Below are 14,867 nucleotides of genomic sequence, written 5' to 3'. Positions count from 1 at the left end.
AAATCAAATATTAAGAATAACCAAATTTTAAACCAATAAATTCAAATATCCAAAATCTCCACGTGAATGATATATATTTTTATATAGAATTCATTGAGCCCTTGAACAATGAGAAAATCAATCTAACATGGCTTCATCATATATTTCGATCAGCACACACCCAACTACTCACTCACCTCCTCCTCATGAATGAGAGGGTGAATACAATCAAGAAATACATCTTTCCAAAAACAAAAAAACAACCCTAGAAACTGACATGACCAGCAGTTTGAGAAATAATGCATCATTATATTTGAAAACAATCGATTATTTAAAATCATAAAATTAATTACTTACCAATTCTTTCTTCATTCATTTTTGGTCATTTTCTCTCTCCTCCTTCTAATTTTATCTTAAATATTCATTCGTCAACCAATTTAGACTTTTTATTAAGATTACCCTTGAAAATCATTTATGCAAAGCTGTATAGACGTCCTCAACTGTTGGGTTCAGAAAATGAGTAATTAGAGAAAACTCCTTACATATCGAACTTATAGAAGAAAATAGAAATACAAGATAAACTAAATAATTCGAGATACTCTGGTCTTCTCATTCTTAATATCACTCTCTCATGTCCTAATTCACTCACCACAATAGTCTTCCTCCTTCTCGACTCATTGTATCTATAACTAAAATTCCTTTAACAAACAACTTATCTAATTACTAATATAACCTTAATATCTCTCTATCATTCCTATTCAGGTCTTAAAAAAAATAATAATTGATACTCAAAATTAATTCATTTATGTAAGTTAAGAGAATTAATCGATAATATATTTCACAAAAATGTCGAGTGTAAATTAATATTTTTCTTTATATGTATAAATATATTAAAGAATAGACCTTTTTCTAACCATGTCAATGAAGGCCTTGAGGCTCACATGTTCAACTAAGCGGTTGAAGATCAAGGATTCAAATGATAATTACTAATACCCTATTTATTGTTATCAAGTAGTTCATCATACATTCAGTTTCAATCAGACTAAGACAAACAAATTGGGGGAAAAGAGAGCCTCAGTCCCATTTTCAAATTCAAAGACTACAATCTTATTGTCCGACGTTTATTGAACAATAGTAAACATAAACTCAAGCCTCAATTCCACTGTAGTATCATCACCCTACACAACTAGATTTCACTTATCTATGAAACAAGATTACTAAAACATGAGCACACGTACGTTGTTCTCATTTCCTATATCCGCCAGAAGGGGCATTTGCAGTCCGAAGAATATTAATCGACATTTGCAGCAGCAGGGGCTTCCTCAGCTTTATCATCCCGAGGTTCCGAGTGACTTTCATCGACAGGCTTGCTAACTTCAGCAGAGCTTGACTCCGCAGGCTCACCAGCTGCAGCATCACCTTCAGCGACTGTCTTCTTGACTGTCCCGACTTTAACATATTTACTCATGAATTTGTATTCCCAATCCTGCAACATTTCAAGTTCGGATGGACCGAGACCAGAGGTATCCCCAGTCAGATCTTTCTCTTCAAATGACATTTTTGCAAGAGCTCTGCTGGCATCCTTTCCAGCAAAAAGGGCATAGGGCCCCCCGGGTCCATAGAACATCCTGCAGATAGTGCCGGTTAGAAGAAATAATAGCAAAGAAATATGAATGCTTGATTGAGAGAAATATGGAAAATTAAGCACCATCTATGGGCGTACACAAGACTAAAACCTGAAGGGTACAAGTGCGATGTTCTCCAATTTAGATTTTCCTTTAAGAGGACACACACACAAGAGCAGAGAGCAAGCCACTGCAAAATATTGGGGTATTTTTGTCTACAGCCTTGGTGTAGTGAATAATACATAATCAGAAAAACTCCTCATGAAGTCAGATAGCCAAAGATGTCGCGACAAATTTAAAGCATGCCCAAGAGTATACATAATCATGAAACAATGGACCCGTTCTTATGTTTTTCAAAAAGAAACTCACTACTTTTTAGCACATCATGAGAAGAGGTTTCTACATTGTTTTTAAACTTTATTCTATTTTTCAAATCATAAGCTCGTAAGAAGTGATTCGAAATCATGAGTTCCTAAAAAGTGATTTGAAACCATAGAAGTTTCAGAATAACTCGTGGAAGTTGGAACACCAAACTATTGCCTCTGAACTGCATATACAATACGTATTCTATGCTGGAAAGACCATAGCCCTAATTTGAAATAAGAAACGACAGTTCCAATAAAATATTTACAAAACCAGATACATAGCAAATCACAGCTACAAGTAACAAAGAAACACAAACATCAGAGTCAAAGTTGAAAGTTTGAATTGATATCCATAAAGCAAAAATCAAATAGTTGATTATTTGGTCGTGGAAGTATATATATTATGACAAACATAGAACATTATTAAAGATATTCATTATAACTTGTAAACAGGTCACTACAGAAATCCACAAAAGCCATGGAAACGAAATCGACCTAAAAGAGTCCATTCCATTTCATCAGCTCGTACAACCCGAAAGAAACAAAAATTGTACGAAGGGTATCAATAGTCTTCTTTTATTATAGCTTGCATCAAACACACAATGCATGGGTCATAGTATAAGAAACAGGAAAAGAGAAGGAATTAGAAATAGCCTAAAAACAAGGATAGAAGCTGAATACAGTAGGACCAAATTAGGTTTCATTCTGAAGGAATCAGCAGCAATTTGAAGGAAAAGGAGAGGTGTAGAGGGCAAAGCAAAGCAAGTAAAACCCACAACAGAACATAAGTGTTGACTCAAAAACAAATTGAAACCCAATCAAAACTTATCACGATGGATCATCCAAACAAAAAAATACCTAAAACTGAGGGAAAATGTAAGAAAAAGGTGAACTTGTTGAACCAACCTGCTCTGAGAAACATCGTAGATCTGGCCCTTGATAGCCATGAGAAGGGGTTTCTTGGAATCGGAGCCATCGTATTGCTTCAAGTCATCCTCAGAAATTTCACCAAGTTGAACAGGTGGAGGGAGAGGATGGATTTGCTCCAAGTCCCTAGCGTGGGTTCCGTAATCGGCGGAAGGAGCGAAGAAACTGGAAATGAGATAGTAAATGGCAAATCCAAGAGCCAACACAGTGAAGAAGGTGGAAGGAGAGAGGCCTGTGTAGGCCACGATCGCCTCCTTCAGCGTCTCCCAGACTTGCAGAGCCATGGCGGATGGGGAGGAAAGAGAGAGAGAGAAAGAGAAAGAGATTGAAGAGGAAGAAGAGCAGCTTTTCGTTACCAACCTAAAAAGGTCTTTAATCAAAGGCCGTCCTTTCTTGCGGACAACATTTAACATCTCCGCCGCACATTTTGTTTCCTTTGATAATATATAATAATCAAATCCATATTTGGAGGTTTGAAGTTAAAATGTCGTGCGACTTTGCTCGAACTCCGTTTGGAGGAATGGTTGGGTTATGGGGGTTAGAGTTATGATAAACCTAAGATTATAATAAGATGTGTCTGGGGAAGGGTTATGATAAGATGTGTTTGGGGGAAGGGTTATGAAGGAAGTGTTATGATAATGGTGTGATAAGATGTGTTTGGAAGAAGGGTTATGTCGGTAGGATTAAGGAAGAGTTGAAGAAAAGTTAAGGAAAAATTGAAGAAGGGTTAAGAAGTGTTGAAGAAGGATTGAGGAAAAATTGAAAAAGGGTTAAGAAGTGTTGAAGAAGGGTTGAGGAAGAGTTAAGGAGTTAAAACTAGGGTTACGTAACCCTTCCCTCAAACGAGAGTTGGATTACATAACCCTAACCCCCCATAATCCGACCCTTCCCCCAAACGCCCCCTAAATCTCTATGTACCTCATTGATATCCATAAGTTTTCAAATTACTCACTTTCCATTTGTACTGAAAAAAAAAAAAAACCATTTCATTACTCTCGTTGATCAGTTTTCCAAGCTTTTTGTTTTTTCAGTAAATGGTCTGTTGAGTTGGCCGTTACAATTAGTCATTAGTGATTATCAATGAAGTTGAAGGTTAGTGTTTGTTGGTGGAGGTGATCATCAAAGTTAGCCGGTGTAGGTAGTTGCATAGAGTTGAACGTCATCAATGGTCACTGGAGTTGATTTTCAAAATTCGGTTGTCGGAGAGGGTAGTTGAAGCATGTCGTTCAAGTGAGGCTACATAGTTGGATAACAATGGTAGACACCGGAGGTGAACCTCATAATTAATTATTAAAAATGCACTATAAGAAATTTTAGCTATTTCAACATTTTTTTTTTCAATACATACATTTTCATTGGCATATTCATATAGAAATGTAATACTGAGATTTCATTAAACATTTAACATGAAATTTAAATAAAATGTAATAAATTGTTACTAAATATTATTTAGAAAAGAACACAAAAACGAAAACCATAATTGAAGAAAACAAAACATACAAAAGAATCTATGTCTTCGTTATTATGTATGGTAGTTTATTTGTGAATCAAGATCATTCTTCGTAAAAAGGAAAAGAAAAAGGCTATGAATCGATTATGACTTTATTTGCCAAATTGACTCACAAAAAAAGACACCGAATTTTGTCCTCTCACTAGAAACCCAGTTCAGTTGGAGATTCAAATCCTTGATGCATTTGCACAAAATGTGTTTAATAGTTTTTTCATCAAGAGTCGTGCATGTTGTTTGTGAAGAAGTACACACCCCAGTCTGAAATACCATCTTTGTCGTCTAAGTCTACACACCCCAGTCTGAAATACCATCTTTGTCGTCTAAGTTGCAACTCCATGATCAATTCTTGAAGAATCTAAAATTGGTATCATAACCGAACCTAGAAACAATCACCAATGCTTTTGGGTTTATTATGAATTTAAACTACCTCTCCAGTGAAGTTCTGGACTTGGCTCTGAGCCCAAAACTTTGGCCTTGATCGACTTTCGAGCCAAGTTATCCATTTTTTTTAATTGATTAACATAATTCTAACCTTGCCGTTAACCATTTGCTTAAACGTTTCAAAAGGTAGAGAAAATAAAAGAAAGAGACTGAGTTTGTCTTATTTTTTGGATTACTGTAATAGGTAACAATTTTAAGCAATTTTAAAAATATAACAAAGTCTTTCTGCAATCAATAATAAACCAATAATAGATCAATATTAGTCTCTCATATATTGTTGATAGACTCTTGGGGGCCATTTGGGATAAGGATTAGATTATAGAAGGTTAGAGGGTTAGTATTATGATAAACCTAGTTTTAACATAACATATATTTTGAAAAATGATTTTAAAATGTAGTTTTATGATAAAATATGTTTTGAAAAAGTGTTTAAAAATGTAGTTTTATGAGAAAGTTGAAGAGAAAGGGTTATGGAGAGTTGAAAAAGGTTTAAAAATAAGGAGAGAGAGGGAAGAAGGATTATGATGACACTAAAACAAAGATTGTGATAACCCTTCCCTCGAACAAGAGTTGAGTTACCATAACCCAATTCAGTAGTGATAATCATTATATCAAACGACCCCTTAGGATTTATTAATGATAGAATAATACTTCTGACATAGTTTATCAATAATAAATTTCTATCATTGAGTAGACTTACAATTTTTTTAAATATTGCTATACATACTAATAATTTGAATCTAATTGCTATATTTACAACTATCACTATTTTTTTTTTCATTTTTTCCCGTTTCACAAAGTAATGAATAAAATGTTAGTATCTCCTACTAATGTGATTATGAAGCAAAATAGGATTGCCAACATAAGCATGGCTAAAAAGACAAAATATAACAATATTGACCTAGTAAAAGGTTCAAATCTCCCACTAATATGGGCGAACTCAAGGAAAAAAAAACCAAAACAAGAAAATTATTGTTGAAACTCCATGAATGAATTCAAGATAAATTTACTGCAAAGAAGATTATAGTTAAAAGTTTGATAAAAATTGATATCTATTGATATTTATCACTAAATTAATATATGCATGAATTGTCTGTCGCAGTCTATCATAGAAAAAAGAAAATAGACTTTTGATCTATTCGTAAATAAGTTGATTCATTTTATAAAAATTTTAGACAACTATTTTGTTTTTTAAACAAAAAGAACAGAATCCAATAAAACCGAGATCATACACCAGCACTCCTCAATAAGAGCCGAGGAGAGCCACCAAGGCACAACAAAAGAATTCCCAACAACTTCTTCGGAGGGGAGGAGAAGTTAGCAAAAGAAAAAGAAAAAAAAAAAAAAACCTCAAAATAACCGTGAGAAACCGCCTCTCAACAAAAGAACGAAACTCCAATGGATAGCCATCACAAATATATTTGTCAACTTAAAATATATATCTATATATACAGTAAATCAATGAATATAAATATATTGTATTAAAAAAATTCTTGAAACATACTAAAAAGAGTTATTTTTAAATATAGCAAAATGAACCAAAACTTTTACAAAATATCATAATCTATCTACGAATACCAATATAAACTACTATTTGTTTATTTACATCATGATGGATGCAGATAACTTAGTCTATCATGATCTATTACCAACATATTGTTATATTTTTCTACATTTGTAAACATTTCCAGAAGTAATTACACTTAAAATAATTTTTCATAAAAACGTTTGAAAAATAAAATATAAAATAACAATAAAAAGATCTCAAACCTCATAAATAGTAGGGGTAATCATCAATCGAAGTCGGTTTTTTGACAAAACCGCCATCGAACTGACCATAGTCGGTTTAGTAAATATTCAATCCGACTTTGACCATCGTCAAGTAAATGTTAGTCGATTTTTGTCGAGTCGAGTCGGTTTAACACAGAGAAATACTCTTTAGAAATTCTCGATTTAAAACTTTCTCAAACCAACTCCCTTCGCTTTCCATCCAATTTCACTCGATTTTTCGATATATCCTGCTCATCCCTAGTAGATAAGATAACAAGTCTAGTATTTTATTTTGAAACAACTAAACCTAAAAGAAAGATAATTGACCTAAAAAAAATCCTCAAACCGTAGAACCAAACCAGAAATTACCAACCTAAACACCAAATTCTGTAAGATTCTTTTGATGTAGTTTCTGGAGGGGTCCCTCTACGCCGACTCCTAGGTTGTATTTCCTTTCTCCTTTTGAATATACATGTGCATATAAAAATTTTGGATGCGGTTCACATGCCACTCTACAAATCATGCTTCATAAGTGAAATTCAAAATGACTTCAATCTTCTAGAGATAGAAACAAAGATTTTGTGCTGAAGAAAATAACATAAACAGAAATAGCAAAAGAGAAACTCGGGATGATTGGATCACCCTTGCAAAATAAAAACTACCGTAGCCAAATTTGGAACGTGACTGAATTATATCACTGTCGTCGTCAAGAACCGATGACTGAGTACTGCCTCAGCAAGGGGACGTTGTCGAAAATCTGAATTCAGCATTGCCTAAAAGCGTTTCTTTTTGTTAGTTTGTTGAAGGATAGGAAAGGGTTAGATCATATAGCATATATATATTTCGGTAATTATTTAAATAAATCCGAACCTAGCTCAAAACCAAACGTCTAACTTACTATATATTAACTCTAAATACATATCCATGCTAGATATTCGATTAGGTAAATGAATAACAAATGTACTAATGTTTAGGTTTTGAGATATAATTTATTGAAAATTAACGACAATAACTAAGGCTTTTTATACAGGGCTCATAAACCGAAATAGAATGCTGAAAATTTAAGAACATCAAATATCAATAAAAGTTCAGCATATATGATCCTAACTTTAAATAATTAGACCAAGAATTCCAAAATAATACTTACGAAATATGATGTACGGTTAGGAAACAGAAGAAACAAATATGTTTTTGTGCAAGCAACGAAGATTTGAGATAAAAGATCTGAATCTGATATTGTAACACAACTACAAAGATAAAATTTAGAAGGAGAATAGGGCGTTTGCAGAGTAATGTAAATGTAGGAAGATACACAACCTGAAGTAACTGCCAACCAGCACGATCATTGAGATCGAGAAACTTGACCGCTTCCACAAACCGATCATCTGCTAAACAATATCTTCCAAAGCAAAGCATTTATATATTTTAGTACAAAGACGTGTTAGAAGTCCTGGAGTAGCAGTGTACCGTGAAATAATATACATGCCAGAGTTTTAGGGGAAACGAATTGCAGTTATCATTTGAATGTTTTGAAGTTCTTGTGGGAATTGCAGTACCATTTTAATGCTTTGGTACACTCAGTAATCTAGCACCAGAGCAACTAAAGTTCCCAAGTTAAGAAATAACCAAAGAAATAATACTGAGACCAAACATCAATGAAAAAATTTATATAAAAAAACCACAGTATAAAACAAACCACGACCAACGTAAAATTCCTTTCCATAAATTGAGGAACAAGGATAATCGAATTGTAAAAAAACAGTCTTACTCTCTCATGGCCTCAAGATCAAGTCTAAAAGTGCTCTCCAAAAGCCTCTGTAAGTTTACAGAAAAATAACGATTAGGGTACACAACTTCAGAGAAAATTCTTTTGTTCTTTCAATAAAAAAAATAACCAAGTTTTCATAAGAAGAATTAAAGAACACATGAAAAACAAAAAAGACAATCCAACCAGAAAAAGAACCAGTACAGAGAAACCAAAACTAAAGATAACAAAGTGTGCTTCACTCTCCAAGGGACAAGATCGAATATCATCAGATCACAATGAACAGAAAAGGTTAGTAAGATGAATTACTTGCAAGGAGAGGCTATCAACAACTCCAGCTTCACAAAACGGTACAAAAGCCAAATAAGCAAAAAGGAGACCCGCTCCATATCTGCAAAAGAAAAGGAGGAAAAATGGTCGGGTTGAATTAGAAGCTTTGAAGACAATCCATGCACTGAACTGAACATCATTGTACACATGTCAACAATACATGTCATCTGCTATTCCAAAAGCTCTTTTCTCCATTGGAGTGTAGGCGCCAGCAACTGTTGCTCGTCGCCATAGCCCCTCAGCAAGCTGTCCAAGGCTATCTTCTGGAAACGGATATCTGATGATCAAATAATTCAAAAAATATCAACCTATATTGAATGTAAGAAAAATATTTCAATAAACTAAAAATGGTGAAGAAAGTGTAATTTAAGATCCTTAAATGTTGAGAACAAATTTTTCATAATTCTACTAAACCTTCTTTTGCTCACTTCGACTTGGCTCATTTAAAGGCTTCTAGTAGGTGTTCTCTTTCCAAGATTTTTTATGGGTTTTCGTTTCAGGATATAAATAGCAGACAGAATGCTTTGTTTGTACTCATTTCACTCATGTCTTGTGTTGTTTGATTCTACTTTCTGATTGGTCCTATTTTGGTTTAAGTATGGTATTTTTTAGCACTACTCTCTTTTTATATTCTTGCCACTACTCTCTTTTCATATTCTTACCGAAAAGTCGTATCCTATATACCCCACAAACAACAAATTTGCATACTGCATTACTCTCCCATGAAGTTTTTCTCACATAAATTGGGCCTTTTTTATTTTTTAAAAAGGGAAAGTCACATTCCTTCGCTGACCAACAGAATTAGAGTTTTTTTTTCTAAAAGGATTAAAAAATATATAATTATCGAATTAAATTGCAAAAGAGGAGAAAAGAGGGCCACTTTCTAATTCTGCTAGCTAGGGTGTTCTTAAGCTTAAAATGCACCTTCAAGGGTGTCCCGGTGATTTTAAGGTTGGAACGCAGAACCACTAATTACCTATATCCCCTATAAGCTAGCAAAACCCTCCTCCACAAAGTTGATTTTCATTATCAAATCTCCAAGCCTATTTCACCAAGGAAAAATTCCTTTCTTTCAGCTTTTGGAGACCAAAACCTCTAATAAAAAGGTTGAGAATGCTGATGCTAAAATCAAATTGCAGTGGTAGGAAAAAGATGAATAATCAAGAGAAAAGAATTACCTCACGTCCACAGAAAAAGCTAGATCTCGAAGTCGTGGGATTAAGTAAGCAGCATCTTTCTCAACAATTGTACTATGAACAAAAGCAAATCAATTTTATTTTTATCACGTCTCAGAGGTGAGAGATAAGAATATCTAGAAGCTAGCAAATAATACGTGGTACTTCCGAGTTTTGAGAACTATACTTGAGTACTACAGAAGATGGTCCAAGACTTTGGTGTAATCTGTTGCGGTTGTGCATATACACAAGACCTCTCATTATGCCCTGAAACATCCTGATCACAAAATTTCTCCTGCGCTTGATTACCTGTTCTTGTTCGTAAGGGTTCCATGAGACTTCTTCTATCCTTTTGGAAATCCTTTCACCCATTATTTTTCCATAATCTGCAGCGCTATATTTTCCATCATCACGGAAGGCTAGCCACTAAGCATGCAGAACAAGCACTTTTCCATATCATGCAAAAACAAACCAAGTCCATAAAACATTTAGACACTGAAAATTGTGGGTAACCTGCTCCCCAGTCTTTGTTTCAAATCCACCAATAAGTAGGGCAAGATTCGAGCTGATGTCCTTTGAACTGCTCTGCAGAATGCCCATATGAACAAAAGAATTAAAAGAAAAAGAAGAAAATATCTTTTTAAAAGAAAATACCCAGCAGTCTGTAAAGTTTGGAAGCAAACACTTATCCTTCAATTCCCAACATAGTCTAATTATCATCGGCACTAATATGTTAAATAAAATTATGAAGGCAAGAAAAGATAGTATTACTTGGAGAAATGCATGGGCATTTAGCTCATTTGCAGCCATCATATCAGCTTCAAGACCACCAGCCCGCTTTCCAGGATACACCTTCGTATTTAAATAGTATTCATAACAAACTATATCATGCCTGATTGAAAAGACTGGATACAGATTTTCTACATGATTATGCAATAAATTCACAAAACAAAAGAATTACAGTATCCATAACAGACAGACATTTATAAAAAATGGTCTATCAGTGACAAGTAAAATAATCTTTCAGCGATAAACATAGAAACGTTCTATCAATGCATAAGCAAAAAAATGTGTAAGTTTGTTCCAAATTATTGATCGTTGCATTTTCATTGACACAGTTGTTGAAGGGAAATTTTTGATGGAATACAAAATCGGAAGAAGCTTTTCAACGTTCAAAGTCCTCTAATGTCGGTATCTGTGTTTGGCTTACTTGTTTCTCCAAACCTTTTGTTGGGGAAAAGATTCGTGATACGGATGGATTGAAAAAAGTTTGAAGTTTTTGTTGGAACAATGGGTGAATGCAGAAGATTATCAACAGCTATGACTTTAGCATTGAGTACAAAAAAAGGTTTGGAAAATGAGGTCACATAGGCCTTCTCTCCACTACCACCCTCCTTGGAGTTTGGACTGTTAAGTGTGATTAGGGGACTTGAAACTTCTGTTTTTGTGGATAAAGTTACGGCGGACAGCGAGCTGACAAGCATTTACCAAACTGTGGTCGTGAAAGAGGGACAACCGACCCCATTCAAGCTATCATTTGAGAGGAGAATTAATTTGTTATCAAGGTAAACTTATTCTTCCTACTTCTTTCTCTACTATTCTTTTACTACACAACGAGTTCCAAAATATTCCGATCAGGTGAAATAAGGTAGTGCTTAAAACCTATCAACAATTGTCCAAAGGGGTTTATTGGCTTGGAATGAAGGCCACTGCCAGAAATTTGTGACAGAACCTGTTGGTTGCCAGCAAGCTAAGTATTTGGCTCTACCCCTGGTGGCTCGCCTTCAGATTTTGCTGTTACTGGAGCATGTGTTGGAAGATACTTCATTGGATCTTATTGAGAGGCAGCCCAATTCTCACAAACAACATAAGGAAGTATGCTCATTTTATCTCTCTTAGGCATCCTCTCCCAGATGCTTCAGTAGCTTTTATTTTCTTACGAGAAGTGGTGAGATTACATGGTTGCCCAAAAGATAGTGTAATTGAGAATTGCGCAGATTACGTGAAGTTGCAGGTTGCCTTCAAGTTTTGCTGTTACTGGAGCATGTGTGGTAAGATATTTCATTGGATCTTATTGAGGGGTTGCCCAATTCTCACAGACATAACAAGGAAGTATGCTCATTTTATCTCTCGTAAACATACTTTCACAGATGTTTCAGTAGCTTTTATTTTCTTATGTGAAGTGGTGAGATTATATGGTTGCCGAAAGGGTAGTGTATCTGATCGGGATAAAATCTTTACGAGTCTATTTTGGGAGGAACTATTTTGAACTATGGACCCCAGTTGCAAAGAAGTACTACTTACCATCCTCAAACTGATAGGCCAACTAAGGAAGTTAATAGAGTGGTGGAAATATATTTGCATTGTTTCATGATGAAGACACCAAAGAAACAGGTTCGATGGTTGTCATGGGACAAAATTAGCTACAATAGTCATTCATGCAGCCGCACGTGTCATTCTTTCAAGGTAGTGCAGAGAAGACACCCCCCAAACTCGTTTGTTATGAGGTAAATGAGTTCTTGGTTGCTGAAGTTGATAATCAATTACAGGATCGTGAGTTAAGTTGCAAATGTTTTGGAACTCTCTATTGAAAGTGCAACAAATGACTAAACATGCTAATGAGAAACGTCGGGGCAATCAGTACAATGCTGACGAGCAGTTGTAATCGAAGTTACTTCCAAACAAGCAATCCTCCTAGTCCAAGCACAAGCACCAGAATTGGCTAGTGATTTGACCATGCAACTGCAGCCAACAAAGCTACTCAGCTGATGGAAATCGCCTTTTGCTGGTGTTGAATTGGACGTCCTAATTACAATTTTTTTTATCTAGAAAGAGCTCAGTTGAACATGGCAGAGACAGTTACAGTCGACTATATTAATAGGTATTCAAGGTTGATAGTAAAAGTACTATGCAAATCGAGTGATGCTCATGTTGGCAAATATCCAGACTTGAGTGGTTAAGGATTAAAGTTGGGGCGATATATATTTTAGGAAGGGTAAATATTTGAAACCACAATGAAGGCAACTACCCATGAGAAACTAAAAGAATAAAAGCGAAGTAGGTGCACCTTAAAAATAAGAGGAGTTCCTTTACGAGAACCCTGAGAAACTCTTCCTTCATAAAGCCTGCAGAAGAACTGCCATTGATAGTATTAGTAATGAGATGGATTGAGAAAATTGGTGATCTTACTTTTTAGACCCTTCGGTAACCATTAGGTTTTTTGTATTTTATTTTTAAAAATTAAGTCTATAAACACCATTTTCATCCATAGGTTTCTATGTTTTATTGTTTACATGTTAGGAATGTTTTTTTAAAAATCAAAGTCGGAATTATAAAACTAAGGCCCCAATTTGATAACCATTTCGTTTTTTGTTGTTTGTTTTTGAAAATTAAGCCTATGAACACCTTTTCCACCTCTAACTCTCTTGCTTTTATATTTATTTTTACCTATATTTTAAAAAAAAAAGTCAAAATTTGAAAACTAAAAATCATAATTTTGAAAACTTGTTTTGTTGTTGGAATTCTTAGATATTTAAGATTGATACAAACCATAGTAAGAGAATGAAAGGAAATATGTTTAATTTTCACAAACCAAAAATAGAAAACGGAATGGTTACCAAACTAGGCCTAAGTTTTCGGTTAAGGATTCAAATGTTTACCGGAAAATCATGATTAAAAAAAATGGAAGAAAACGATTAGTCATTTCAAAAATCAAATATTTACCAAATGGGACATGTTTTTATGATTCCCTAATCAATAGCTAGAACACAAATACACATCAAAAGAGCACCTGATCTTTACACTTCCTTCTCCTACATCTTGAACTCTCAATTGCCCTAAGTCTCCAGAAGAATATTCAACGTCTTCCCCTGATTGAAATCCTGAATAGCTGTGGGGGTGGGAAATAACACAGTTACAATGACGGTAATGTGAAACAGAGATAAAGTTCAAACTAAATGAGGAAACTTAAGTGCAACAGATTGATTTGATATGATAACCCGAAGCAAAGGAAAAGGAGTGAATAAATTGATTGAACAAATTTCTCATCCATAGAGCTACACACCCAGGAAAAATTGAAACCTAAAATATTTTCCCCCATAGAGTGTGGAGTATATAGGAGTGAGAGTACATAGATTGTAAAAGCAGAGAAACCTGGTGATATTCATGAAGCCATAGCTTCCAATGAGGCGTCCGACCTCGAAGGAGTCTGAGTTGGTGATGAGACTTGCTCTCACTGTTAACAACCGTCGTCTTGCGGGATTTGGAGAACGGGAGAGCGAGAGGGAATTAGAATTAGCATCGGTTGGGGACTTGAAGAAGTGAAGCTTAGAGGAGGAAGAGAGGAAGTAATGGAATTGTTTGGGGAGGAGCATTTCCAGTTCTTTGGGTTGCGTCGTCCTACTCGTCCACTCTCTCAACCAAAACTGTCGAACTAGATAATATTATTATTATTCTTTTCCTCTCTTTATTTTGCATAAATCAGAGGTGTTCCAGATGAAAAAACTATTATTTTCTTGGCAAATATTAATATCCACTCGTTTTTTTTTATAAATAAAACGGTAATTTTGAAAAGAGGAGTGATTATGTGAAAAAAAAAAAAGAAATAATTTATAAAATACATATAGGCTCCACAAAATTTAATCTATATATCTTATAAATAGTTTTAATTTTTTGCTATATTTGAAAATATCACTTTTTAAAATAAATTTACACCTCAATTTAATATCTTTTATAAAAAACACTCCGATAAAAGAAGAAACTCTTTATTTTAATCTTAATTGATTTCTAAGCTTTTGAAATCATTAAAGGTGTAATTTTAATTTTGAAGTTCTATCGAATTCAAAAAAATTTAAATTCAGAAGTTTCTATTAAAAAATTTCACTAAAAGAACTTGGCAGTTTTTATTTTCATATCTATGTCTATTTCTTTGGGAAGGAAGATACATGGCCAGTCTACTTCGTCGAGCTCAAATTTGTAATG

The 14,867-nt window shown here is 34.4% G+C and overlaps 2 protein-coding genes across 4 annotated transcripts; both read right to left on the bottom strand.

Annotated features, from left to right (window-relative positions):
• Positions 1-1,035: 1,035 nt before the first annotated feature.
• LOC103503452 (membrane steroid-binding protein 1) lies at positions 1,036-3,331 on the bottom strand. Its single transcript, XM_008467641.3, has 2 exons — positions 2,876-3,331; positions 1,036-1,607 (listed from the first exon to the last, which is right to left on the bottom strand). Exons 1-2 carry the CDS (start codon positions 3,307-3,309, stop codon positions 1,271-1,273), a joined length of 771 nt encoding a protein of 256 aa, XP_008465863.2. The 5' UTR covers positions 3,310-3,331; the 3' UTR covers positions 1,036-1,270.
• A 3,243-nt stretch (positions 3,332-6,574) lies between these two features.
• On the bottom strand, positions 6,575-14,354 carry LOC103503451 (uncharacterized). Of its 3 annotated transcripts, none has more exons than XR_001764757.2 (14): positions 14,040-14,339; positions 13,678-13,776; positions 12,955-13,012; positions 10,659-10,739; positions 10,401-10,472; positions 10,075-10,313; positions 9,891-9,962; positions 8,873-8,989; positions 8,692-8,773; positions 8,386-8,432; positions 7,935-8,016; positions 7,280-7,390; positions 6,991-7,141; positions 6,575-6,875 (listed from the first exon to the last, which is right to left on the bottom strand). XR_001764757.2 is itself a non-coding variant. In XM_008467637.3 (12 exons), exons 1-12 carry the CDS (start codon positions 14,258-14,260, stop codon positions 7,307-7,309), a joined length of 1,254 nt encoding a protein of 417 aa, XP_008465859.2. In that variant the 5' UTR covers positions 14,261-14,354; the 3' UTR covers positions 7,123-7,306. The 3 variants fall into 3 exon arrangements, 1 of the variants encoding a protein (XP_008465859.2); XR_001764758.2 differs by having other exon boundaries at positions 6,991-7,129; XM_008467637.3 differs by lacking the exon at positions 6,575-6,875 and having other exon boundaries at positions 7,123-7,390; positions 14,040-14,354.
• Between the last annotated feature and the right edge of the window lie 513 nt (positions 14,355-14,867).

This window comes from Cucumis melo, chromosome 4, assembly GCF_025177605.1.
Source record: "Cucumis melo cultivar AY chromosome 4, USDA_Cmelo_AY_1.0, whole genome shotgun sequence".
Lineage (NCBI taxonomy): Eukaryota > Viridiplantae > Streptophyta > Magnoliopsida > Cucurbitales > Cucurbitaceae > Cucumis > Cucumis melo.
The sequence above is the reverse complement of the archived record's forward strand: the minus strand, read 5'-3'. Positions and strand labels throughout refer to the sequence as shown.

Coding starts and splice junctions, on each gene's coding strand:
- LOC103503451 (XM_008467637.3), bottom strand. CDS start 14,260: ATGCTCCTCCCCAAACAATTCCATTACTTCCTCTCTTCCTCCTCTAAG. Junction 9,963..10,074: donor CCATCTTCTGTAGTACTCAA/GTATAGTTCTCA, acceptor TTTTGTTCATAG/TACAATTGTTGAGAAAGATG. Junction 7,391..7,934: donor CTGGTTGGCAGTTACTTCAG/GTTGTGTATCTT, acceptor AAACGCTTTTAG/GCAATGCTGAATTCAGATTT.
- LOC103503452 (XM_008467641.3), bottom strand. CDS start 3,309: ATGTTAAATGTTGTCCGCAAGAAAGGACGGCCTTTGATTAAAGACCTT. Junction 1,608..2,875: donor TACGATGTTTCTCAGAGCAG/GTTGGTTCAACA, acceptor CACTATCTGCAG/GATGTTCTATGGACCCGGGG.